This window comes from Podarcis vaucheri (assembly GCF_965113315.1).
Source record: "Podarcis vaucheri genome assembly, chromosome: 13".
NCBI lineage: Eukaryota > Metazoa > Chordata > Lepidosauria > Squamata > Lacertidae > Podarcis > Podarcis vaucheri.
This window is the reverse complement of record NC_138751.1, coordinates 21,435,717-21,460,316: the sequence shown is the minus strand read 5'-3', so window position 1 is coordinate 21,460,316 and position 24,600 is coordinate 21,435,717. Positions and strand designations below refer to the sequence as shown.

Below are 24,600 nucleotides of genomic sequence, written 5' to 3'. Positions count from 1 at the left end.
CAAATGTTGAATGGTAGTTCGTTAAAGGACTCGGGGGGCGTCGCCTCGTCCGAAACCTACGGAGGCTAGGGCCTAAAGCACGCTCCCGAGCGGTAACCCCTCGGGGAGCGCCTAGGGATGTGCATCTCGGGGGCTCCCCCTGTTGGTGCTTAACCCTTCCCGGTTATACCGGTTAGTCTGATAGGGCCAATGCCTAAAGCCAATACCGCTCTTACCTGTAATCAATAAAGTTGTGGCCATTTTTCGCCCATTAACCTAAATTCTGGTGTCCTGTGTCTTTATTTATTCCATCTCATCTGTGGGAGGGGGCGGGAATCGCCACGCAAACTGTTTTCATGGGTAAAATAAGTGAAAGGGGTAATTTAGAGATCCTTGGTTGCAATGATGATCTCCTTCCACAGTCTCATGTGTTTCTGTAGCAGATGACTCACATGACTGAATCCCCTTCCATACAAAAAGCTACTCTATGCATAGAAAACTAGAAGTTAGGGAGTTGACACACTAGTTTTCTATATGGAGGATTTTATTTATGCATTATTTTTGTGTATGGAGGAACCTGAAGTGCAATGTAGTTCAGTCCAGTGGCTAAATTTTTAGATTCAGAATAGGAAGAGATTCGGGTACAAATCCCAACGCAGCCATGAAGCTTGTTGAATAGTCATGGGCCAATTGTTACAACTCTGGCAAAGCAACTTCACAGAGTTGCTGTTATTCTGAGTATATTTCAGTTGCTGTGAGGAATAAATGGGAGGTGGGGTTGGGGTGAACCTTGCCACCCTGAGCTCCTCAAAGAAAAGGCAGGATTAAAACGTAGTAGACAAACTTCTGAGCCGGGGCCAAAGATGGGGTTGCTAGGGAGATGGGACACAGTCATACGGGGCGCTGCTGACCTTGACAAACATCTTGTTTCCAACAGCCGCCCGGGAAGCTTTTGCTGGGGAGCAGTAAACAGACATGGACTTTCTGTCGCGGGAAAACTCCAGGGTGAATTCTTTCTTCATGAGTTGTTTGATCACCTGGGGAAATGGAGGAGAAAGGGAAATGGGAGGGAATGGGTTAAAACCTGCTCGACATTGCCAGGACACAGCACAAAATGAAGCTATGGAATTTGCTCTCACAAGAGTAGCTCCAAAAGAGGAATAGACAAATTCGTGGAGGAGAAGGCAATCGGCAACTACAAACTACAATGGCAGAGTTCCGTTCCACTGTCTGATGCAGTGTAACTCTGAATATCAGTACACTGGTACCTCGGGTTACATACGCTTCAGGTTACAGACTCCGCTAACCCAGAAATAGTACCTCAGGTTAAGAACTTTGCTTCAGGATGAGAACAGAAATCGTGCAGGAGCAGCGCAGCAGCAGCAGGAGGCCCCATTAGCTAAAGTGGTGCTTCAGGTTAAGAACAGTTTCAGGTTAAGAGCAGACCTCCGGAACGAATTAAGTATGTAACCAGAGGTACCACTGTAGCTGGGAATTAACGGCAAGTGGAGGGAGTGCTGTTATGATCAAGACCTCTTTGGGGGCTTCCTGTACACATTTGGCTAGTCACTGTGAGAACAGGAAGCTGAGTAGGTGGGCAGAACTCTTACATTCAACCAATGGAACCACAGCAGAGACATACAGAAGTCTATTGACATCATCACTTATATCTTAGGGAGTGGGGCTTTATAAGGAAGGTAGGAGAAGATAATTTGCAATGCTGAGGTATGAGAAGGATGAGCGCTTGGTGGCCTTAGGCAAGCTTATTTCTCTCGGCTGCAGCTAAGACTACAATGGTGAGGAATAGGACTAAGCTACCTTGCAGGATCATTCTAAGGATTACATGAATATAATGTATGTGAAAGTTTTGGAGCACTCAGAAATGTTACTTAAAACTTTTATTAGCTATCAACTTTCAGTGGGGTAGCTGTGTTTGTCCATTTCAGCAAAAATAACCAAGAGCCTCGTGGCACCTTATTCACATCATCAAACGTGTACAGAAAACTGAAGCAACAACAGACAACTTAAACAAAATACTGCAAAAATACTCAATTACATATAAAAACGTTTCATTAACATAAAGTTACTAATATATAAAAATCAATATCAGTTCATTTTCTTTAATGCCAGTGCTTGTGCATTCATTAGCCTGATCAACAGGAGCTGGGAGTAAATGCACTTCTTACTAAGGTATTGGAGAGAATCTTGTGTTGATAGATGATAGATAGATAGATAGATAGATAGATAGATAGATAGATAGATAGATGATAGATAGATAGATAGATAGATAGATAGATAGATGATAGATATTTACATTTAAAGGTGAACCTACCTAATTTGCACTTTAATTTGCACAATACACAATCTGAAACACAGCCATCCTTTGAAATTTACACTTCTTCAATGCTGTTCTTCAGCCATGTAATGTGTATGAATCATACTAGGGTAAAGTGTGCATTGAAACAAATATATATGTGAAACAAAAATGAAAATTGCATCTTAAAAATGTGTATATTGGGCAAAAATGCTTCCAAAGATGTGTATATTAGGAGAAATTCAAACTAAAATGCTGAGGAATTTTCATGAGGACTTTAAGAAAAACCACAAACTGTGGAGGAATGGAATTTAAGACTGGAAGAGTGAGAGAGAACCCAAAAGAGAAGCAAGGCAGGGCCCTGAAGAGAAGGCGTCCTCAGCAGACAATACTTACAGCGTTACAAGCGTTGGCACGCTCCACTTTGGAGAGGCTGCGCACATCTGTGTTGAAGACGTTCATCTTCTCAACCAAGCAGGTAAGGGCAGTTTCGGTGGCTTCACCCACCTTCTCATATATACCTTTGGACTGGGGCGGGAGGGAGAAAATGGGCAGAAGAAGATGAGAGTTAGACACTCGGGCACAGCCAAGAGCTGCAGGGATTCTGACAAAATATGAATCTGAATGAAAATATCCCAGGGCGGTTTACAATATTAAAACACATTGCAGAACATCAATGATAAAAACATACGAAAAACGTAGTTGTATACCACCATGATTTTCCCCCTCCAGGTGGTGGTATATAAATACATGGATTAATTTTAAAAAAATCAGTATGTGGGTGTTGAGGTGTGGGTGGGGAAGGGAAAGGGTAGTAAAATTTGTGCCCATCAGCCTAAAAAGTAGCCCACATTTCCCAACTACAAAAAAGTAGCAGCCCCATCACTGTGGGCACTCTTACACTTAAACTGGTTTAAGAGTCCTTTGCTCCTGTCAGAGGAATGCTTGGTGTTGAATTTGGCATCTTTTCAATGTCAAATGACAATCACTTTATTTACCCACTTTAATTAATCATCTTTTAAACCTATGCAGTCTGTTTGCTGTAATAAACCTGAACTTAGTTGGTAATTTTGTTTTTACGCTTACTCTGTTGCTGCTGGTTTTATTATTGTAATGATGATTAATAGTAGTTTTTTATTTTTTAAAAAAAATTCATTATTTTATTACTGTTTTACATTGTGTAAGTTGCTCTCGAAGCTTTCAGTCAAAGAGTGCCTATTAAATTTTATTAATCAATATCTATCAGAAACTTCTCATTGCCCTCACCAAACTACAATTCCCATAATTCTTTGGGGGAAGCCATCACTATTAATAAACAATGAAGCATCCAAAACTGAAGGCAATTGTTGGAAGGCTGGATGTGAACCAAGAGAGAAGCATTCACCTCATTGAAATCCAGAGAGGAGTCATTGCAAAGGGCACAGATAGTAGCCAGTTCAACGAGCCCATCATACTGCCCAGCCTTGACTTGCTTATCATTCTTCATACTGCATGTGCGAGAGAGAAAGGAATTGAAGGACAGAAAAACGTAAGCGACAGCACAAAAACAAACAGCAGAGAGATGAACTGAGGGTTACTGGTGTCACAGCTTCCCCAGCCCTGGGTTATAGGGTGATCATAATGCTAGGAGGCCAATGAGCAAAAATTGAGGTACTGTATTTCTTTCGGTGTGAGGTTAAGAGTTAGAAATAAGATTCAGACAGTTTTAAGATTAGATCATGTGTGTCTGCTTGGTTTGTAGTTTGCCATTCCTTCAAACAGCTCAGAGCACTGACTATCAGCTTCCAAGGTGGCTTCTTGGACTGCCCCACGGATCTGCCTTAGCTTCAGAAATGAAGCAGAAATGGGATGGAGGCATATTTAGACTGTGCCACATATGGGAGAAGCAAGAGAAAGGATCAGGAGTCAAGCTCTCGGGAGAGTTACCCAATTATCCAAAGTGAAGCACTAGGGCATGGGTAGGCAAACTAAGGCCCGAGGGCCGGATCAGGCCCAATCACCTTCTAAATCCGCCCTGCAGACGGTCCGGGAATCAGCGTATTTTTTACATGAATAGAATGTGTCCTTTTATTTAAAATGCATCTCTGGGTTATTTGTGGGGCATAGGAATTCATTCATTTTTCTTCTTCAAAATATAGTCCGGCCCCCAACAAGGTCTGAGGGACAGTGGACTGGCCCCCTGCTGGAAAAGTTTGCTGACGCCTGCACTAGGGTTTTAACGGTGTCTCATTCCCCCCCCCCTTCAGGGTGATGGATTAAGAAAACTGTTTAGGGTTGGGGTTTCTTTAGGAGTCACTCACACTTCTCCTTCAGGGGCATAGGTGGAACCAGTAATAGAGAATTCGTTCAGAGAGCACATATCTCCATCTACTTTGTCAATGACAAACATCTGCAAAGAGAAGGAGAAAGAAGAGGCAGGGTCAAGGTGACTGACGTGGGCAGGAAGCACTTCGTGACAAAAGTGCAGGCCTCAAGCTTCCCACTTACCTTGCAAACAGACATTTGGTTGGTGGTGAGGGTGCCAGTCTTATCGGAGCAGATGACCGATGTGCAGCCCAAGGTCTCCACGGAGGGCAGGCTTCTGACGATGGCATTCTTCTTGGCCATACGGCGAGTGCCCAGGGCTAAGCAGGTGGTGATGACGGCAGGAAGGCCTGAGGAGGAGGAGGAAGAGGAGGCGAAAGGGAAAAGTTAGCCGTAGGAATGGGCGAAGCATTCAAGCAGCTGCCATCCATTTGCTGGCTTTGGTTTCAGATACTCTCGGCTGCCTCCACCCCCTTCAGCTCCTACTGCCCACCACACTACCTCTTGTGCAGATTTATTCATTTAATAATATTTTGGGTAAACCACCTTTTTTTATTAAAAAAAAGCAGCGTACAACAGTACAAATCAGCATTAAAGCATGGGCAGAACAATCCAAACCCCCTATACATCAGATGGTGTGGGGAGAGAATTTGTGGTGGAAGCCCTTTACCCAGCTCTGCCGGTTCAGCTGGTCTCCTGTCAGCTGCTGAAGCATATTTATGCCCTGAAATGGGTCATTCTCAAGGTGGAGCAGGGGTGGGACTGAGCTGACTCTGGACCCACTAAATCTGGGTGAGTCTCAAATCTGTCAGGCGATAACACTGAATCTGGATAGGGCCCAATCATCCTGCCCCTCCACTTCCACTGTGGCTGCCGACATATAATGCATTTTCCTGTTATTTTTAATAATGCATGCATGGTAATGCACACTTCACCCTAGTATATTCATTTTGTGATATGCTGCTTGGCTGGAAAACTGCACTGCCAATTTCAGAGAAGTGGGAATTTGGAAGAATGTCTGTGTTTGTGTTTGCTTTGGGAAGTGCGAACTAGGTAGGTTCACCATTAAACGCAAACTGAATTGAATTTTTCTCCAGCTCCTAGTCACGGACTAGCCATTCATAAACTAGCAGCAAAAGCCAGCTCCTATATCCTTTTGCAAATATAAGGAGGAAATGCATGTTAAATGTCTGACTGCAAATTACATCAAGATATAATGCAGAAGTTCATTCAACTTCTGTTTCGTTGAAGAAATGCCACACAATCCTTTGGCACAGGTAAGCTGAAAACTGCTTAGCACACACAGGGAAGGGATGATGGGTGGCTGTAGCCATTTTTTGTTGTCCATCCTGCTAGTACATCAGCAGTGCCTTCAAATAACTTTTTTAGAATGGCTTTTTTACACCATATTGTTCAGTGTGCAGGTGGTTAATTAAAAAACGATGCTTGTAATATTGCACCTTTGCTTTTATCTCTAACTTTGGCTCCTTTTTGTAAAACGTCTGGATAACATGTCCACAGTTCAGCGTACAAGACAGTTAGCAAAGCAAAATGCACCCAACAAACAGCAACTGCAGATAGGAAAATAAAAACCCCAAAATATGATGACGGCAAGAGCTATTTTTAAAGGAAGGAACCGACTGGCCCTCTTTAGCCCCACAACAGGTGGATGTGGGAAACTGGAATGGCCTCAGCTGACCTTCTGGGATGGCAGCCACAGCGAGGGCCACAGCGATTTTGAAGTAGTAGATGGCGCCGCGGATCCAGGAGCCGCCATGGACGGGGTCGTTGAAGTGCCCGATGTTGATGAGCCAGACAGCCACGCAGATGAGGGAGATGACCTTGGACAGCTGTTCGCCAAACTCGTCCAGCTTCTGCTGCAGGGGAGTCTTCTCTTGTTCGGTGGCCGCCATCTCATCGCGGATCTTGCCAATCTCGGTGCTCACACCTGTGGCGACGACGATGCCAACAGCCTTGCCTGCACCGATGTTGGTACCCTGCAGGGAGGTGGAGGATGAAGCGGGGAGGGAGCAAAGATCAGTGGGAAAGAAGGAGAGGGACACTCTACAAACATGCTGGAAGAAAAGATATAGTGGAGGGAAATGGCGCTAACGGAGGCTGTGGGACCTGTGCAGTTTTGCAATTCTGCCTGTGCAGAATCCACGTCCTGAGAGCCTAGGCCAGGGGTCAGCAAACTTTTTCAGCAGGGGGCCAGTCCACTGTCCCTCAGACCTTGTGGAGGGCCAGACTAATTTTTTTTGGGGGGGGAATGAACAAATTCCTATGCCCCACAAATAACCCAGAGATGCATTTTAAATAAAAGCACACATTCTACTCATGTAAAAACACGCTGATTCCTGGACCATTTGCAGGCCAGATTTAGAAGGCGATTGGGCCCGATCCAGCCCCCAGGCCTTAGTTTGCCTACCCATGGCCTAGGCTAAATAAGATGTCTAGTCCTTTAAGACTGTGAAGTGCATGTGTATTCTGGAAAACTATTCCATTTCAATCCCACATTTGGTGTCATGGCTTTCCCCCAAGAACTGCACTTTGGTGAAATGCAGGGATTTCTGTTAAACATCTTGAGAGCCACCTCCCTGCCTGTCACGTAACAGCAACTCCCAAGACAAAAGTATCTCCCGTGCACTGTGTAACTCCTTTTTTCTGCTCCCAGTGAGTAACAGAAGCAAAATAAATTTATTTAAAATAGGCAAGTATATGCAAAGGTACTTAATATGCATAATTACTCTGCTTGCAAGACTGCAGGTCACTTTGGTTGTGCCTTGTCTCCTCTGTAATGTGGAACTGGGGGTGGGGTGAGCATGGCATGCAATCATATTAACATTTCCACTTTTTCTTACTGGCTGCTGCTTGAGGCAGTGGGGGATATGATATATCATATTATGACCCTGCCATTACTAGGGAGACACATGAAAGCCACAGGCATCTACTCTTGTCTTCTCTCTGATTTTCTCCAGTGACCTGTAGCTGAAAAGGGTGTGATGTAATCTCACTGCATTAGCTTTACCAGCTGTTTCATTGGCTGCTGCTTGAGAGGGCGGGGAAATGCAAATGCTTTGATGTCACATCACACACACACCCTACTCCCCACGACACATTATTGGGGAGATGCCCATGAGTTCCTCCAAAACATTGACATTGGACCTGTGTGTGCGCAGGGTTAGGTCGTCAGCCCTGTCAGTCACACTCACAGAGAACAGCATGTTCTTCTTGTCCTGGTTCACAGCACGGGGATCTGGGACGGGGTCAGTGTGTTTGATCACGGAAACAGACTCGCCTGGTTGGGGTCAAGAAACAGTTAAATCGTCAAGGAGGGACCGTGGTAGACATAGTGGGTACAGGCAAGACATACTTGCATAAACACATGTCCCATGGGGAAGACACACACATGAACTTTTCAGGCAGGAAGGAGAGCTTAACCCTTCCTCAACTCCTTTTCCACTGAATTTTATCTTTCCATGGAGCTCACAACCCCCTGCAAATATTTCTCCGTAGTCCCACCGACCCACTCACTGAGAGGAGCCTCAAGACATGTCTATTTTCCCTGGTCTTCTCTTGCTTGTTGAGATTTAAAACTACATCCTCTCTATTTCTTAAGTGCCTAACAAGGCATTTTACCATATATTATTATATTATATTTATATTATATTAGTTGCTTTTCACACAAGTGTGACGTAAAATTAGCCATGAGAAAATTCTGCCCAGAAGGTAAACAATTAAAATAAACAGGCCCATGAGGAAAAGGAAAGCAGGGAGGGAGAAAGCTAAAGAAACGGTAATATCAGTAATAATAATACAATTATGAACAATGACAGCAGCATCGACCATACCTGTCAGAATGGACTGGTCCACACGCAGAGTGGTGGATTTGATGGAAATGATGCGAATATCAGCTGGGACTTTGTCACCGACTGGAGAGGGAAAGAGAAAGAAAGAAAGAAAGAAAGAAAGAAAGAAAGAAAGAAAGAAAGAAAGAAAGAAAATATTTATGAGTTCTAGTCACCGACAGGTAATTGTTCATTCATTTCTTTTTAACTGTTAGTTGCTCTGAACATCTTCATTGAAGGGGGAAAGCAAGGGTAAAAAATTAACATAAAAAATAATTCCTAGACTGTGAGGGCAGAACACACTACTATATTGTGCCATGAGGAAACTGCTAGAGTGCCACAAGAAATAAAGTGATCAATGGGAGGCCGAAGGATGCATCTCACAGAGGAGGCTGCTCATTCTGTCTCTGCATGAATCTCTGGCCAAATATGCCTGCGGTAAGAAGGGCCAGAGAAGGGTAAGAAGAGGTGGCCTCAAGAGCCCTGTGAAGAGAGTGCAGAGAGGAAAATGAGGGTACGTCAGAAAACCAGGGGGGTGGCTAGCCACTGGAGGGCAGTAGAGGATAGTAGACACTGAAGGCATGGCCAGTCAGGGTCACCAAAATGGGCAAAAAGAAAACAGACCAATACTGACTTGGATTAGACAGAGAGGGTCCTCCCCCCCAAAAAGAAAATGGTTTCAATGAAGGATCACTGCTCAGGAGGTATTTACTGTACTCCTCCGACAAGCTCTGAATGAATCTAACGGCCAGTGTCTTAATATGTTTTAAATTAGCGGTTAAGGTTTTAACTTATATATTTTAGCTGTTTTATATCTGAATTATTTATTGTGCATCAGCTCATCGAGCTTAATTTTAATCTATATCTGTATGCTCTCTGTTGTTGTATATGTTTGCACTCTGGTCAAGGACCGAAATAAATCGATTCCCGTTCACTGTACTCCTCCCATTTTTTATCTAGAAAATATTTTTGGAAATGTTTGTGCAAATTCAAGCGTAAACTTCCAAATTTCAAAGTCCACAGTTTACATAAACAAAATCTGGTGAAGTTTGCATTTATTTAGGTTAAGACAATAGGGTTCATTTTTGTATGACATTTTATTTTATCCCCCCCCCCCCGGCATTTCTTAATATTGATTTCGGATTGTTCCACCCATTAATTCAGAGGGTAGCCAACATAGGGCCCTCCAGTTATTTTTGGACTACAATTCCCAACATCCCTGACCATTGGTTATGCTGGCTGGAGCACCACCCAGGCTTTCCCTGCATTAAATAATGTAGTATTACATGCAGTTTATCATTACATATTTACTCTGCCATTCTCCCAAGAAGCGCAGAGCAGCATCATTGGTTCTCCCCTCAGTCATTTTACCCCCATAGCAACCCTGTGAAGTTGCTTGCACAGAGAGATGTTGACCAGTGCAAGGATGCCCAGGGAGCTCCATGGCTGAGTCCTTGCCTAGCACTCTAACTCAGCCTTCGCCAAACTGATGTCTTCTAGACATTTTGGGCTATAACTCCCATCAGTGCCAGGCACCACGGCTGGCTGGGGTTGAAAGGAGTTTGGGTGCAAGACATCTGGAAGGCACTAGCTCAGAGAAGGCTGCTCTGGCCAAACCTGACTTTTGAAGTTCTCTAGGAAACCTGTCTTTGAACAACAACGCAAGTGGCAAAAGCAAACACAGTCGATTCCAGTGAACTGGTTAGAATCAGAGCCCATTTATGGTATCCATTACTAGGAGGAGGAGGAGGAGGAGGAGGAGGAGGAGGAGGAGGAGGAGGAGGAGGAAGAAGAAGAAGAAGAAGAAGAAGAAGAAGAAGAAGAAGAAGAAGAAGAAGAAATAATAATAATAATAATATGTCTACTCAAAACCAGTACACTGAAATACATTGTTATTTGGGTGTGCTGTATTCTGATCCTGTAATCTAGATGAGCCACGATAAAGAGTTCTCCCTATGTTCATCACACCCACTGAGCATTTGCCTCTTCTCTGTGCCTCAGATTAAAACAAATCACTTGCCACCTCTACCACATGGACAAGTCTGCGTCCCTATCCCAAACATCTCTCTCTCTCCCCTTCTCCCCGGCCCCCTCCAAGTTCTCCCATGACCAAGTTATTTATGAGGTAACATATAACCATATGCCATTCTAAAGTGGTTTACATGATCTTCTGTCAAGTTACTTGGCACTCGGTTATACTGCATAAGGGCTGCATACATACTGCACATTCAAAGCACACTTAAAGCACATCCTCCTTGCAAAGAATCTTGGGGACTATAGTTTACCCCTAGCAGAGCACCCTTAACAAACTTACATTTCCCAGGATTATTTTTGGAGTGGGGAGGGAGTGTGCTTTAAAAGTATGATGCGTACACAGAACCTAACAGTGCAATCCAAACCATGTTTGCTCAGGACAATGCCCTAGTAAAATGGGTTTATTGCAGCCTAAACAGGGGAGTATTGTAGGAAGGGGGTACCGTCATAAATGCCTGGTTTGGGGAGACTTGAGGGTGGCCACTGCCTGCCAAAAATAGGGCAAAGGAGCAGAAGAGAACACAGATTGAGTTAAAATGTGTGTGTGCTACTTTATAGGTATAGATGCATTAATATCATTTAAATAAAAATGCATACAAAGACTGTCTCCCAATGACCAGGGTGCCTTTCTAGATTGCCCAGGCCTCTCCTGTTCTGATGGTTCTTTATACTGAAATCAGACTTGACAGGCTTTCAAATGGAGGACTGACGTCTGAAAAACAAGACCCAAAGCCACCCTTAGGGAATTGTTCGATGGTGGCGATGAGTATATATTGTAGGTGCCCTCAAGACCAAGGAGTGCAGGCCGGAGCAGATGGGGGCGAGCTTTTTGCCCAAGCCATACCCCAGAGGCAGCACCCGCAGAGCCTTTCCCCTCCGCCTGCCCCCTTCCTCCACCTGACAAGGCACGGTAACCCTAGATGTCCCCATGCACCCCAGCTCGCTTTTCCACAAGCGCATTAAGTGTCTCTCTCGCTCCCTCCTTGCCTGCCTCATCACATTCCCCAGGCATCACCAGCTGCCTGCCACTGTCCATACAAGGTGAAGCCGGTGGCTGGGCACCATCCACTGCCCCGTTGCTTTCTCTCCTTCAAGGAGATGGAGAGGTCACGGGTGCCCTGACAGGGAGGAGGAGGAGGACTTCAGGCCAGGCCAGGCTGGGAGAGAGAGGTGGTGGCAGGAGACCACGGATTTCTGCATCCCCAAAGGTGATGCTAAAACTGCTCAGCCAGCAGTGTTTAAAATATACATATAAATAAATCAGGCGAGCTTGCAAAAGTTGGCACAAAGCAGTGCAGATCCCTTCTCGGAATTATCTCTTCCTTAAATCCCTCTGGAGCACAAGGCAGCCCCTGGCTTCTCTTTTGCAAAGTATAATATTAACTCTGTGGAATTCCTTCCCGCTGGAATATTGTGACGTGGCCAGGTGCAAAGGAAGGCAGGGCTTGAATGGGACTTTTGCCAGGTGCGAGCGTATCGTGAAAGGGATGAGAGAAGTTGCGCTGGCTGGAATTCCCACTTCTATGTACTGGTAACTCTTAAGAAGACGCAAGAGCCTCGTCCTCTTCCTTTGCATATGGCCGTGGCCCAAATCACGTGGCTTTTAAAAAGGGGGGAGGGATAAAACCATGGAGGATAAAATAGTCATAGCTAAGAAGAGAGCCTCCATGTTCAGAAGTAGTTTACCTGAGAAATCCAACCCTACAAATAAACAACAGGGAAGGTGGTCATATTAATGCTGTATTTCTCAATTTATCATTGATGATAAATTGTAAGAAGGAAAGCATTTAATAAGTAAATCTAATAAAATAAGTAATAAATTGAGGACAGGCGGTGACAAATTAAGAAGTATTAGAGACAGCCTTCTGCCCCTATGTCCCAAACAGAAGGAAGCATTTGTCAGAACTTTTCAGAATTTATTTTGAATGACTTCTGGTTTCAATGGAAAATGCTTTGTTAGGTGTGTGTTTATATAAATATTATTTGTTGTTTTATTTTATATCTATGTAACCCTTATAATTTTATCTATATCTAATAGGAGCTTTATCTTCCTTCACATTGCCTCAAAGAGGACCCAAATTTACAAAGCTGTGCCTTTAAAAAGACACAAAAATGCCCAGTAAGGAAGAATGAGGTTTCATATTTAGGGTGGCCGTTTGCATACTGCCAAAAAAAGCATCACACACAAACACACAAGAAAGGACAAAAGTGGCCACCGCTGCACAATATTTGCATATGCTAATTTGTGTCTAGACGAAACACTTCACACTGCCCTAATTCAAACAGATATAAAACACATCTCCATAGCAGGGAAGTCTATGACCAAATGACCTGTGTTCCAGCTCAGCCTGCTATCCAGGTGTACTAACTGTGGATGGGCAACTTCCAAGGTTCTCTAAAAAGAAGACTTCTTCAAACAGAAGATCATCCTCTGTAAAGAAAGACTGATGGCCACCCTCCCCTACTGTGTGTAGAGAGAGAAAGAGGCAGCACAAACCTGGGGGGACGGGGCTTCAAGAAGCATCTCACACATACAACGCAAGGCAAGGGGGGGCAAATTCTGGGGGAGCCTGTCCCAACCACCCAGTGAAGGATTACAGCAAGTGTATGTGTTTGTGTGTGGGTGCCCTTTATATTTTGGAGACAGTTGTGCAACTGGCCCTGTGTGAGTAAATGATCTTTGAATTAAATTAATGCGGACCAAAGGGAGGGGACAGCTTGGCGGCTGGCCCAGCCTTGGGGACAGCTGTTGCCCAGTAAGTGCAGCTGAAGGGGATTCCTCAGGTCTCTGTTTTCACTGCTCCACCTCCAGGCTGCACCCACCGTGGGGACTGTCTGTTCCCAAAACATCCCCTCTGCCTCCAGGGTCAAGACAGGCCAAGCCCAAGGAGTAAACAAGCTACATGATGGAGGGATAGGCATGATGGGGCGAGCGGCAGGTGGGGTGAGGGGTGAGGGTGAGCTACAAAGACTCTGCTGAAGCAGCATCTCCAGTGCTCCCTGAGGGCTCGGGGTTGGAGGAGGGCATTATCCGACCCCACAGGGAACGGACAACACTCCCCTTTGGATTCTGGGTAATGGCCACTCCAAACCAGCACCACACAACTGGGGTGAGGAGACACTGGGTTGGGGATTTTCTACCTGGCACAAGAGACCAATGAAGTGGGAGGTTGATAGAAGTAGCCCCCACCCAAAATATGGAGATAGGAAGGGAACAGAAGGAGAAATCAGTGCTTGCAAGTGGTCATTATGAAAGACCGCCTGATGTTCGCTGCAACAGACTATGACAGGAGGAACTCAAAATGGCACAGGAGGGCATTATCAGAGAATTTTCTAACTATAAGAATCCAAATATGGACACTGAAAAAAGAAACTTCACATCTTGGAACTCAGAACTTGTGTCTATGATTTGCCCTAACCCAAGCCTTGTTGACATTTACCCAATTGATTTTATAAACCCAAAACAAGGGAGAGGGTGTCTGACCCTTGATACCTTCCCAATCCTGACATCTCACTTTAATTTTCTCTCCTGGGGCTGAAGCCTCTTCACCTTCACTTATTTCAGCTGCAGGAAGTCATTTCTTGCCATGCTACCTAAAGTGATCCTGCACCTATTAGAAGAAAGTTACCCTCTGCCCAAGGCTAAACATCACAGCCCAAATGTTTAATCTAATTGTCACTCTCTAAGTCCATCACTGTTGCGGCTGATACAGAGAGTCCAAACTGTACAACATGAACGTACAACATTCACACCAACCGCCGCTTCAGTTTAATAAACCATTTGTAACTTTTAAGTCTAGCAGTGGAGATGTGGGAGCACTGAGACTTCTCTTTACAAGGGATTGCCTGTCCCTAATCCAGAACTGTTTGCTCATGTGGATGCTTACAGAGAAGAGCTCATGTCATCTCCTTCCCAAGGTGCCTTTGGCCACCATAGAGAAGACTACATCCACTCTAGGAAGCTGGGATGTCCCCCTCTGACTTCATTACTCATGAGCCTACTTGTGGGGAAAATACTCCAGTCCATAAAGAGGGTATGAAGCATAGAGAAGCAAGGTGTGCTCTCCTAGATGTCCTTTACAGGAACAGCTAAGGCTGCTTTGACCTCTCTTTTTTTGAATGCGGCCATTTTTAAACCCACCCCAACGAAGTTTGTCTTTTAAGTTGGAGAGTTTGTGCTGTACGGACCACTGTGACTGAGAGATTTAAGTGACACTCGCAGCATACATTTAAAGCATATGTCTTCCTGACAAAGAATCCTGGGAACTATAGTTTGTTAAGAGCACTGGGGATTATAGCTCTGTGGGGGCAGTTAATTACATTTCCCAGAATTCTTTGGAAATGTGCTTCAAATATATGGTATGGGTGTGACCTTAAAGGCTGTGAAAGATACCCATGCTGTCCCAAAATCTCTTTACTCTATGTCTAGTCTGCTTCACCCTGAAGCAATCACTTTCATTCCTTGCCTCGGTCCGGGACTTACCTGCCACCTCTGCGATGTCACCAGGAACAATCTCCCTGGCCTTTATTCTCTGCACAGACTTCCTGTCAGACCGGTACACCTTGCCCATCTCAGGCTCATACTCCTTTAGAGCCTCAATGGCGTTCTCAGCATTCCTCTCCTGGAAGTAGAAGAGACACAACAGCCATAGTTAAGACCCTGTCTGGAGGCAATGCTTTGATACCCACAACCACACACCAAATGACTGGGCTACCCAAAAAGCAATAAAAAGAAGCAGAAACACAGCAGTTTGGGCTGCTTTGGTGGGTAATAATAATTTTTTTAAAATTGTGTTGCTTTATCCTGTTCCTAAGTCCTTGTGGGTCCTTTGCCCCACTTCCTGCTTGTAGCTTTTCCATTCTCTCCTTAGGCTTTGCAGTACAGCAGGGGAAGCTGTGGCTCTCCATAGATGTTGTTGGGTCTCCCATCAGCCCTAGTCGGCATGGTGAAAGGCCAGGGAAGCTGGGAGCTGTGGCCCCAGCCCACCCTTTCAATACAGTGAAAACAATACTGACCAAGCCATTGGTAATTATGTGTGCAAAGCCCTTTGAGGCACTATGCAAATGCTGATTTTGCATGGTTGTTGGTTTGTTTACCTGCCATACTCCAACAATGGCGTTGGCGATCAGGATCAGCAAGATGACAAATGGTTCCACGAAAGCTGTGACAGTCTCCTCGCCTTCCTCAAACCAGGCCAGCACCTGCCAAAAAAAGAGAGGCACATGCTTAGAACTGGGGGAGCGGGACCTTCAGCCTCCATCTTGCGCAGGCATAGCTCTCACTCATTTCCACAGTTAGGAATCCTGGCTCATCCTTCGCCCTCCCCTCCCTTATCCTTCTGGGATCGCATTTGCCTTTTGATTCCTCTTGACATTTGGAATCTTGAGACAGCTGAACCCTGCCTGCACTTTGCATGTGTACAAGATGAAGCGTGTAAGTTGATCCCATGAAACCCGAGAACTCCGGTGCAAAGGGCTCCTGCTTGTCTGTGTGTGTGTGTGTGTGTGTGTGTGTGTGTGCGCAAGCCTATGGATGTTGTGTAATTGTGTGGGCAGCTGCAAGTGTGCAACTGTATGCACAGCTTCAAGATGTGAAGAAAACACGTTTCCCAAGTGCAAATGAAATGTTCCAGTCTGACCCAGGTCTATGCTGCCCCCTGCTGGAGGGAGCTGCTCTCTTTCTCTCTCCGTGTGTGTTTGTTACGTAAACACAAAATGGGTATTAGGGTTTGCACACTTGCAAGGGTAGTGTGGGATGCAACCCATCTGCTCCTCTTGCGTCCTGGATACACCGTGGAGACAACAGTTGCCAGAGGGTCGATATTCAATCAGCATGCTATTGTAAATTGAGTTAAAATCTCCCAGCCAGTTTTGGAATCTCCATATTTAAGATTACCAAAGAATAAATGAAATTGCAGAAATGTAGTGCTGGAAGGGATTCCCAGGGTCATCTAATCCAACCCCCTGCAATGCAGAAATCACAGCTAAAGAATATGTTTAGTCGGAATGTTCTTTCTTGTCATCTGAATCCATTGGTTCAGGTACTGCCCTCTGGAGTAGCAGAAAACAAGCTTGCGCCATAAACAACAGATTGTTTTTTTCTGTTTGTTTCCAGTTCCAAATATTTGCAATACAAAAGTAGCCCACCTTTTACTATGTTTATTCTTGAAATAACCACAGTATTGGAAACCAAGTTGTCCGAAATGCAAATTGCCAAGAATCCAAATGTTCCTAGGTTGGCTTGTTTGCTTAATTAAGTTTCCGGAGGGTAAAAACTTAAAGTCAAGCTGCAGAAAAGGAAATAAAGACTAGACCTGGGATCCGTCATCTGAAAGAGGTATGAGTGTGTAAGGGTTCATCCACACTTCTGCTTGTCCCGTGCCTAGAAAGCACAGGTCCAGGCAGTTTTCTGCTTGACCCAGGCGGTCCAAGTGTTTCCATCCCTTGTTCCGCTCCTTTCCCAGGGAAAACCTGCTATTTAGTGCTAAATCAGAGAAGCAAATGTCAAGTTCATTTTGCCGTTTGCTACGATTGATCGAGTACTAAATAGCAGTTTTCCCGGGGGGGGGGGGAGCAGAGGAATGAGGAAGTATGGATAAGCCTAAGAGATAGGAAAATATCACAACTTGTTCTCTCTCCAGCTTGCCATGTACAAGCATAGCAAAGATTCTTTGGCCATGTTGGCTGGCTGGGTCTGATGGCAGCTGGAGTCCAGCAACACCTGGGAGACAGTAGCTTCTATAGGTTCACCAGAGTCTATACAAGATACTGTTGCCTCACTCCAGAATCCCTGTAATACAGCACACTAATTGGTGATTTGCCTGAGAGAGGGAATGAGAGAATTACTAGTTGCTGGATCACAGCAAGCCTGGTCACAAATGCCTTCTTCTCCGTGGCCAAGAAAATGCCAGGTATCCTGGGTTTTCTGAGGAGCAGTGAGGCGAAGGGGCTCAGGCTACCTGAGAACTAGGCCGTTAACGGTGACCTTTACAGCGACCTCTTGGGGCTGAGCCAGGCCATGTGCTCTTCCAGAAATTAGTATCACGGCCCAAGGTGGCTGCATCTCAAGTGTCAAGGAACCGGGCAGTGAGGCAAGTTGTGGAGAGGCAAGATGAGGGGAGGGAAGCGTCCATTTCTGCCGCTTCCATTTTGTAGCTATGGTGGGAGTGAAGCAGGGAAGTTGGCAAAGAGGTTTTGGAGCTGGTTGGCGAGCTCCCCCATTAATGTGAGGGAACTCATTTTCTACATACAGGAGCCTAAAGGCCAAGTTATCCCCATGCCCTATTGCCAGGTTCAGTTTATTTACTAATTTGGGTGGATACAGAAGTATATAATTTGAGAGATACACCTGCTGTAAAAGCACAATCACTACATTTTTGCCTAGACAACCTTCTCTACAATCTACTCTCTTGGGATGAGTTCAGGGAAAATTGGTTCTACAGATTCATAGCAGAAGCTAGCCATGCACAGCCCCGATTGAATGGAAACTAGTATATCTCTAACCCCTAAGCATGAAGGGAAGACAGTCTATCGAATCAGTGCACAATGCAACCTGTCTAAAGCATTGTGCAGTCAGAGAGGGCAGTTTGGCTTAAGCTGGGGGGGACAGGACCCTACAGTGCCCTGACTTGGATGTGTACATCTGGAAACATTTTACATTTAAATAGTGGTGAGGAAAGATAAACTCTCCAGATGTTCAGATGTTTCTTTAACATTACTTCACGCATACCGTGTGCCATACCATAGAATATGTTCCAAAACTGAGCCTTGAGTCATATTAGGTCCCAGTGAATGCTTCCAGTGATTGATGATGCAGCTTACCAATATGGCAGCTCACTGAAGAGCAAAGCTTCTCAGCACACCAACTACGGGCATTGGTACACATCAGCCATTGACTCTAAAGGAAACCGGTTCATCTCTTGCCTAAGATGTGTCTCCCTTTGACTGTTTCCCTCCATGTGCCCCCAAACCGCTCACCTCTCCTTTCCAATGCTGGCTGTATTTCAAAGGCCCTTCTCTGAGTAACCCAAATTTCCTCACCCACAAGGCCACAGTCACTTACAAAGGAGATGCAAGCTGCGAGTAGTAGGATTCTGACAAGCAAGTCTTCAAATTGTTCCGCCACCAGCTCCCAAATGGTTTTGCCTGACAAGCAAGAAAGGGAGAAGTTAAAGGATCAGGGGGCACCAAAATTCCAGTTTCTGAGGGCAGTTAGCTAGAAAGGGATTGGGGAGGGCACCCAAAATGACGTACATTTGCCATGAAATATGGATTCTCTATGATAGATTTTGAGCAAAGACTAGTCAGGGAGGTCTAGGTGAGCTATAAGCCCCCCAGGTGCTCTTTTCTTGAGGGCTCATCCACATTTCCACTTGTGCCATGCATAGAAAGCACAGGTCCAAGCAGTTTTCCCTTTGCCCCACTCCATTCCAAGGGAAAAGCCACTCTTTAGCGCTAAATCGGAGCAAATGTCAATCCAGAAAATACTGAATTGCCATTTGTTCCAATTGAGCAGATAAGAGGAAGTGTGGATACCCCCTGAGGATCTAACTATGCATTAACAAAAGCCTGTCAGAGAACAAGCCACTTCAGGAAGGGAACTTGGGGCTAAGAAGTGATGGTTGGTGCTTAACATCTCTGCCATTTCTCTCCAGACTGTCTCCTCCAAGCTGATTTTTCTTCCTCCAGAACAATGTTCACCCCCTTTCCCATAAGTGAAAGGAAAAAATCACCTCTTTTCTTGTAAGTGGCCCCACAACCCCCATTGCTGGCTCAGCAACACCTCAAAGGCTGGTGTATACCCAACCCTCTTTTCTTAAGGCAAGTGTATGGTCTGTCTGGTGGGATAGCCAGGTGCCATGAGGCTTGGGCAAGAAGAAGCCTGTGAATGGAGCCTGGGAGATTGTCAATGGAGCCTGGTGGGATACGGGTGAGGCCTAGTAGCTGTTTAGGGGATGAACTTGTTTGTGCTTGGTGCCTCAGGCTGAAATTTGATGGGAAGGATAAGCTGAAGACTATGGGAAAACCTTTCAGGGCAAGCAAAAAAAAAAAAAGCCCCATTGATTATAGTTCCCCAACTTGACATTTTAGTCCTTGCTTTGGAAAACTGGAAAGATGGCTAAAGGTTTAAATCTTAAAGCCAAAAAGAGAGACCTGGCAGTCGTAATTGCTGCTTTACAAAGTCAGCAGAGAGAATTTGAGCTACGTAAGGTCAGGGTACAGTGGGGCTTCCTATGTCCTAACACTTCCCAACACCTTTCCACACCAGTATTAGGGACTCACCTTCTTCAGCTGGGAGCTCTGTGGGGTGGAGAGAGAGAGAGAGAGAGAGAGAGAGAGAGAAGCGGGTTAGGGTTGTGTTTTATTATGACTTTGTGGACTGGATTGTCAGGCAAAGGTGGAGACAGAGAAGAAAGGCTCTGTGGTTAAGTTAATGAGGCTGGCTTCTCACATGGAGTTGAAGGTTAATATAGCAGATAAGAACTGAACAGTTAGAAACAAGCCATGGGGTCATGCTTAGGATTATAGAACTGATTGTGAGGCAGGCACAGGTTAGTTGTGAGGTGGATATGGGTCTCAGCTACAGACAGCAAAGAGGCCTTCTACCAAAATTAAGGTTATGGGCTATAGTTTTGAAAGAAGCCATTTGGCCAGAGCTGCTGCCGCAGAATTACCGTAAGTTGGGTGTGAGGTGCCCCTTGTTAGCCGGACTCCACAAGGAGTTGCAGCCAGTTGCATACTCATGTGCATAACACAACATGGCATAGGTACAAACTCACAGCAACCCCACCTTATCATATCTGTGCCATGTACTTGTGTCCTGTAACACCCCCCCCCCAATTCCCTTCTCTAAAAGTTAAGACTTGGATCCTAGAGGATATCATGCATGGGGAAACAATTGTCCTTGTTGCTTAACTGTCTGCAGCTTCAGCAGGATACTACTACCCCCTGCAAAAACAAACAAACAAAAAAGCCTCCCCTCTTCATATTGACACCCTTCCCAATTTCACTTAACTCCCACCACCATTTCTCTTAACTGCTAAACTCATGTTCCCCAAGGACATCACCCCCTCCCCAGTTACCCTGCACCCAGCCAGCCTGTCCCTAAGTGGCTGTGGAATATCACCCCCCCCCCAAGGCAACCTCCCGGCTGCTCCTACAAGTTGCCCATCAGCAATTTTAATATCTGTTTCATACCAAAGGGAATTACTGGGTTATTCTTAGCAAAGCAGCAGCTGCCCTGTCCCCAGCCTGGCTACCTCCCCCCATCCTAATAATCTTCAGTGCTCTTCTCCTTTGCTTTTGCCTCCATCCCTGTTCACCTTCCATTGCCTACTTAATCGGGCTCTTCCTTCCCTTCCTGTGCCTATGTAACAATTCTTCTTCGGCATGTACTGAAACCCCACCCTTCCACCTCCTCTCTGTGTGTGCATCCGCCCTTTTCGTCTAGAAGCCATGGCTCTGCATCCATCCACCTGTCCATCTCTCGCCCGATCATCCTTGGTTTTCCTTTGGTTCTCGTATCCATTTTTAGGTGGCCATCCTTTCAGCTGCATGCTTCCTTCCATGCATCTCCCTCCCTCCCTCTGCCCTTCTCTGCATCCTGGCACCTCGACGTGTGGGTACCAACATGGTCCTATAACTCAGGCAGCCACTCACCATTGTATCCGTATTTCTCCAGGTGCTTCTTCACCTGCTCGGGAGAGAGGCCTGAATGCTCATTCACTCCAAAGTAAGCCAAGCACTCCTCCCCTGTTTTGGCGTGGGCGTTTTCCATCGTTGCCCAACCACAGCTGCCCCGTTGCTGTGTGAAAAGGTGCTCCTCTCTTCCTGTCGGCTCGGCCTGCTTCTTCGACCCCCCCGACTTGTGCGGTCACTCGTGCCCCCTTTTGAGTTCCTTCTCCTTCTCAACAGACCATGGTCCTTGGCACACGGTATCCAACGATGGAGGGAAAGCCCACACGACCCGTCCTCGTACAGAAGCCTTCACCGAGCTCGGAGGCTGGCACACGTCCTTATGAGGCAGACCGGGGCCCAGATCCCCGGACATTGTCGGTGGGCCCCCATTGGGTGACTGGTGCTGACATCACCCCAGCCACCAACTCACATATGGCCTTCTGCGGAGAGAAGGTATTTTTTGCTGACTTGAGAGGGAGAAGCCAGGAGGGTGGTTGGCTTGGCTTGGCGGGGGTGGGGGGGAGAGTAGGGGAGAGGAGGCCGGGTGTCCACAGACCCATGTGTCACTCAAATGTTCGCCTGTTCCTTGCAAGAGATCTCACCCTCGCCTCCCCCTCCTGCCTCTAGCAGATTTAGGGTTTATTTCTGTCACTTGTCGTCTATAATGAAGACCCACAGAGGACTGGGTTGCCCTCGCTCCCATATATGCTATTAGATCAATCTGCTTGCCGCGTCTTCTTCATTTGCGCAGAATTAAATGTTATATAATTACTCAAACATTCTTATGCCTGTACGTGTATAAAAACGTGTATACGTGTTTTGAAACATTCTTTTTATTTTGTGTTTCAGAGCAATAGCCCGTCTACCTCGGGATGCAGTTTCTGACCATGACCAATCAGATATTCTATGTCCTGTCAGTTGTCTTCAGTATCTGTTACTTGAGGTGTGTGGCCTCTAAGCATGGTTGCTGTGTCTCTGGCCATTGTGGCTAGTAACCACAGGTCTTCCACCAATATATAATACTGTTTAAAACAACACAAACAGCCCTTTATTGTGGAGGTTGCCATAATCCCTGTGGCAAGTGACTTCTTATGTTTTTAATGTAATGGAGAGAGACTATGGCTTCATCTGCACAAAATATTTAAATATTTCTAATACTTTAAACAGTCATGGCTTTCCCAAAAGAATCATGGGAGCTGCAGTTTGTTATAAGTGCTGACAGGTGTGTAAAAGTAAAGGTACCCCTGCCCGTACGGGCCAGTCTTGCCAGACTGTAGGGTTGTGCGCTCATCTCACTCTATAGGCCGGGGGCCAGCGCTGTCCGCAGACATTCCAGGTCACGTGGCCAGTGTGACAAGCTGCATCTGGCGAGCCAGTGCAACACACGGAACGCCGTTTACCTTCCCGCTGGTAAGCGGTACCTATTTATCTACTTGCACCCGGGGGTGCTTTCCAACTGCTAGGTTGGCAGGCGCTGGGACCGAATGATGGGAGCGCACCCCGCCGCGGGGATTCGAACCGCCAACCATGCGATCAAGTCCTAGGCGCTGAGGCTTTTACCCACAGCGCCACCCGCGTCCCTGCGCTGACAGGTGTGAGGAGACCCCTATTCCCCTCATGGTGGTCATTCCAGCATTCTTAAATTGTCAACTCCTCTTCCCAGGGAACTCTGGGAATTGTAGCTCTGTGAGGGCAATGTGGGGGGGGGGTCCTCCTAACAGCTCGCAGCACCCTTAGCGAACTACACGTCCCAAGATTCATTGTGGAAAGCCACAGCCATTTAAAGCAGTATGATACTGCTTTGAATGCACAGTGCCTGTGAGGCCTATAGCTGTCTTAAACCTGTTCCCAGCTGTACTGGGTGACCTCAGCATTTTTCTTCAACGTAATAAGAAATGAAATAAAACTAGGTTCTTGCATTTATTTCTTTTGTTCTCAAAGGTTTTCCTGGGGAAAGTGTTGGGGCAAAAAAAGAAAAGAAAAAAAGCACTCTGACGCAGTGTGGACCTGTGTCTAGAAACACAGACCTTCCAAGTGTCTTGATTTTCCAGGGACAGTCCTAGATTTAGAGAAGCTGTCCTGGTTTCTGATTTGATCCTGGAATGTCCTGCTTTTCTTTAGGACATCCCTATTTTCATCAGAGAAATGTTGGAGGGTATGGAATTATCCAATCCCCAAGCCATCTGAAGGCAGTTCAGTGTTTGATGTTTAATGTTTTATTATGTTTTTATATATGTTGGAAGCCGCCCAGAGTGACTGGGGCAACTCAATCAGATGGGTGAGGTATTATTATTATTATTATTATTATTATTATTAATTATTATTATTTAGGATATCCCTATTTTCATTGGAGAAATGTTGGAGGGTATGGAAAAACAGCACAAAAGGAAGTCTGGATGAAGCCTCAGCATTGTCTACAGTGATTGGCAATAGCTGTCCAGATTTCAGGTTGAGGTTATTCTATTCTGGAAATTTCCCCACTGTCTCCTTCCTTGTGAGGCTATATTGACCTATCTGCCTCCCTGGCCAGCCAGCGCATCCATTTGAGCAACCATATTAATCAGCGATCATGGGTTGCCTGAAGCTTTCTTGCTGTGGTGTTTCAACAGACGTTATGTACAAATTGTTTTTATTGGTTCATGTCCTAAGGGCATAAGCCTCCAACCCAAGAAAGCTGGCTCCATGCGGTAAGATTATCACCTCTTGTTGGATTGATAGCAAGCTGTCTGAAGCTGGATAAAAATAGTAGCTAAGGTGTTGGTGGTTACTGAAAACTCAAATGAGATATTAAAAGCTGGAAACAAACAGAAAACTAAAAATAAATGATTAACATTTGAATAATAATTTTGAGGCCCCTCCCCAGCCCAAGGATCTTTGTATATGTGTGCATCCATCTTATTCCATTTTGCCTAATCAAGATGCCAGTCCTCAAGAAATGGAACAAGGCAGAGTTTTGTTGGCCAGTACTTGTCCATGAGCACCCGGCTTCTTAAGATCACACAGTGTGTTGTGAGGTGAGATGTAATGCCAAGGCTTTGTGCCATGGATGGAATAATAATAATAATAATAATAATAATAATAATAATAATAATAATAATGGGTTTTTTAGGGCCGGGGGGTTGCAGGGAGGGCAGGTGCTTGAGCAATCTGAGTAAGAAGTTGGGAGCCAGTTCCTCTGCTGTGCCTTAATCTCTGGGAGGGCAACTGGGGAAGGGGTGGGGGTCAGGGACATGAACCAGATTCCTTGAGCATTGCAAACATTCCCCCCACCATCCCTGGTATTTGACATTTGTGTGGAAGTGACAGCTTCTTTCCAAGAAGTACCTGAACGCAAGAAGAGTGCTAGATAGAAGGAGCCCCATCAACTCATCAAGTAAAGAGGTGATGAATATGTCTGGATTTCTAAGGACTTGGTGGAGAGCGGGTAGGAGGAGGAGGAAGAGA

General features: G+C 45.6%; 1 protein-coding gene across 2 annotated transcripts in view; it reads right to left on the bottom strand.

Moving 5' to 3' along the window:
• ATP2A1 (ATPase sarcoplasmic/endoplasmic reticulum Ca2+ transporting 1) overlaps window positions 1-21,469 on the bottom strand; it is a 33,037-nt gene extending 11,568 nt beyond the window's left edge. For both annotated transcript variants that reach the window (XM_082196905.1, XM_082196904.1), the window contains exons 1-13: window positions 21,139-21,469; window positions 19,762-19,779; window positions 18,542-18,624; window positions 15,577-15,681; window positions 14,963-15,101; window positions 8,449-8,529; window positions 7,810-7,895; window positions 6,297-6,594; window positions 4,781-4,947; window positions 4,594-4,682; window positions 3,678-3,780; window positions 2,690-2,821; window positions 891-1,016 (exon numbers count right to left, since the gene is read on the bottom strand). In XM_082196905.1, coding sequence (XP_082053031.1) covers window positions 891-1,016; window positions 2,690-2,821; window positions 3,678-3,780; window positions 4,594-4,682; window positions 4,781-4,947; window positions 6,297-6,594; window positions 7,810-7,895; window positions 8,449-8,529; window positions 14,963-15,101; window positions 15,577-15,681; window positions 18,542-18,624; window positions 19,762-19,779; window positions 21,139-21,256 — 1,545 coding nt within the window. In that variant the 5' untranslated portion in view covers window positions 21,257-21,469. The remainder of the gene's footprint in view (window positions 1-890; window positions 1,017-2,689; window positions 2,822-3,677; window positions 3,781-4,593; window positions 4,683-4,780; window positions 4,948-6,296; window positions 6,595-7,809; window positions 7,896-8,448; window positions 8,530-14,962; window positions 15,102-15,576; window positions 15,682-18,541; window positions 18,625-19,761; window positions 19,780-21,138) is intronic.
• Window positions 21,470-24,600: the final 3,131 nt, after the last annotated feature.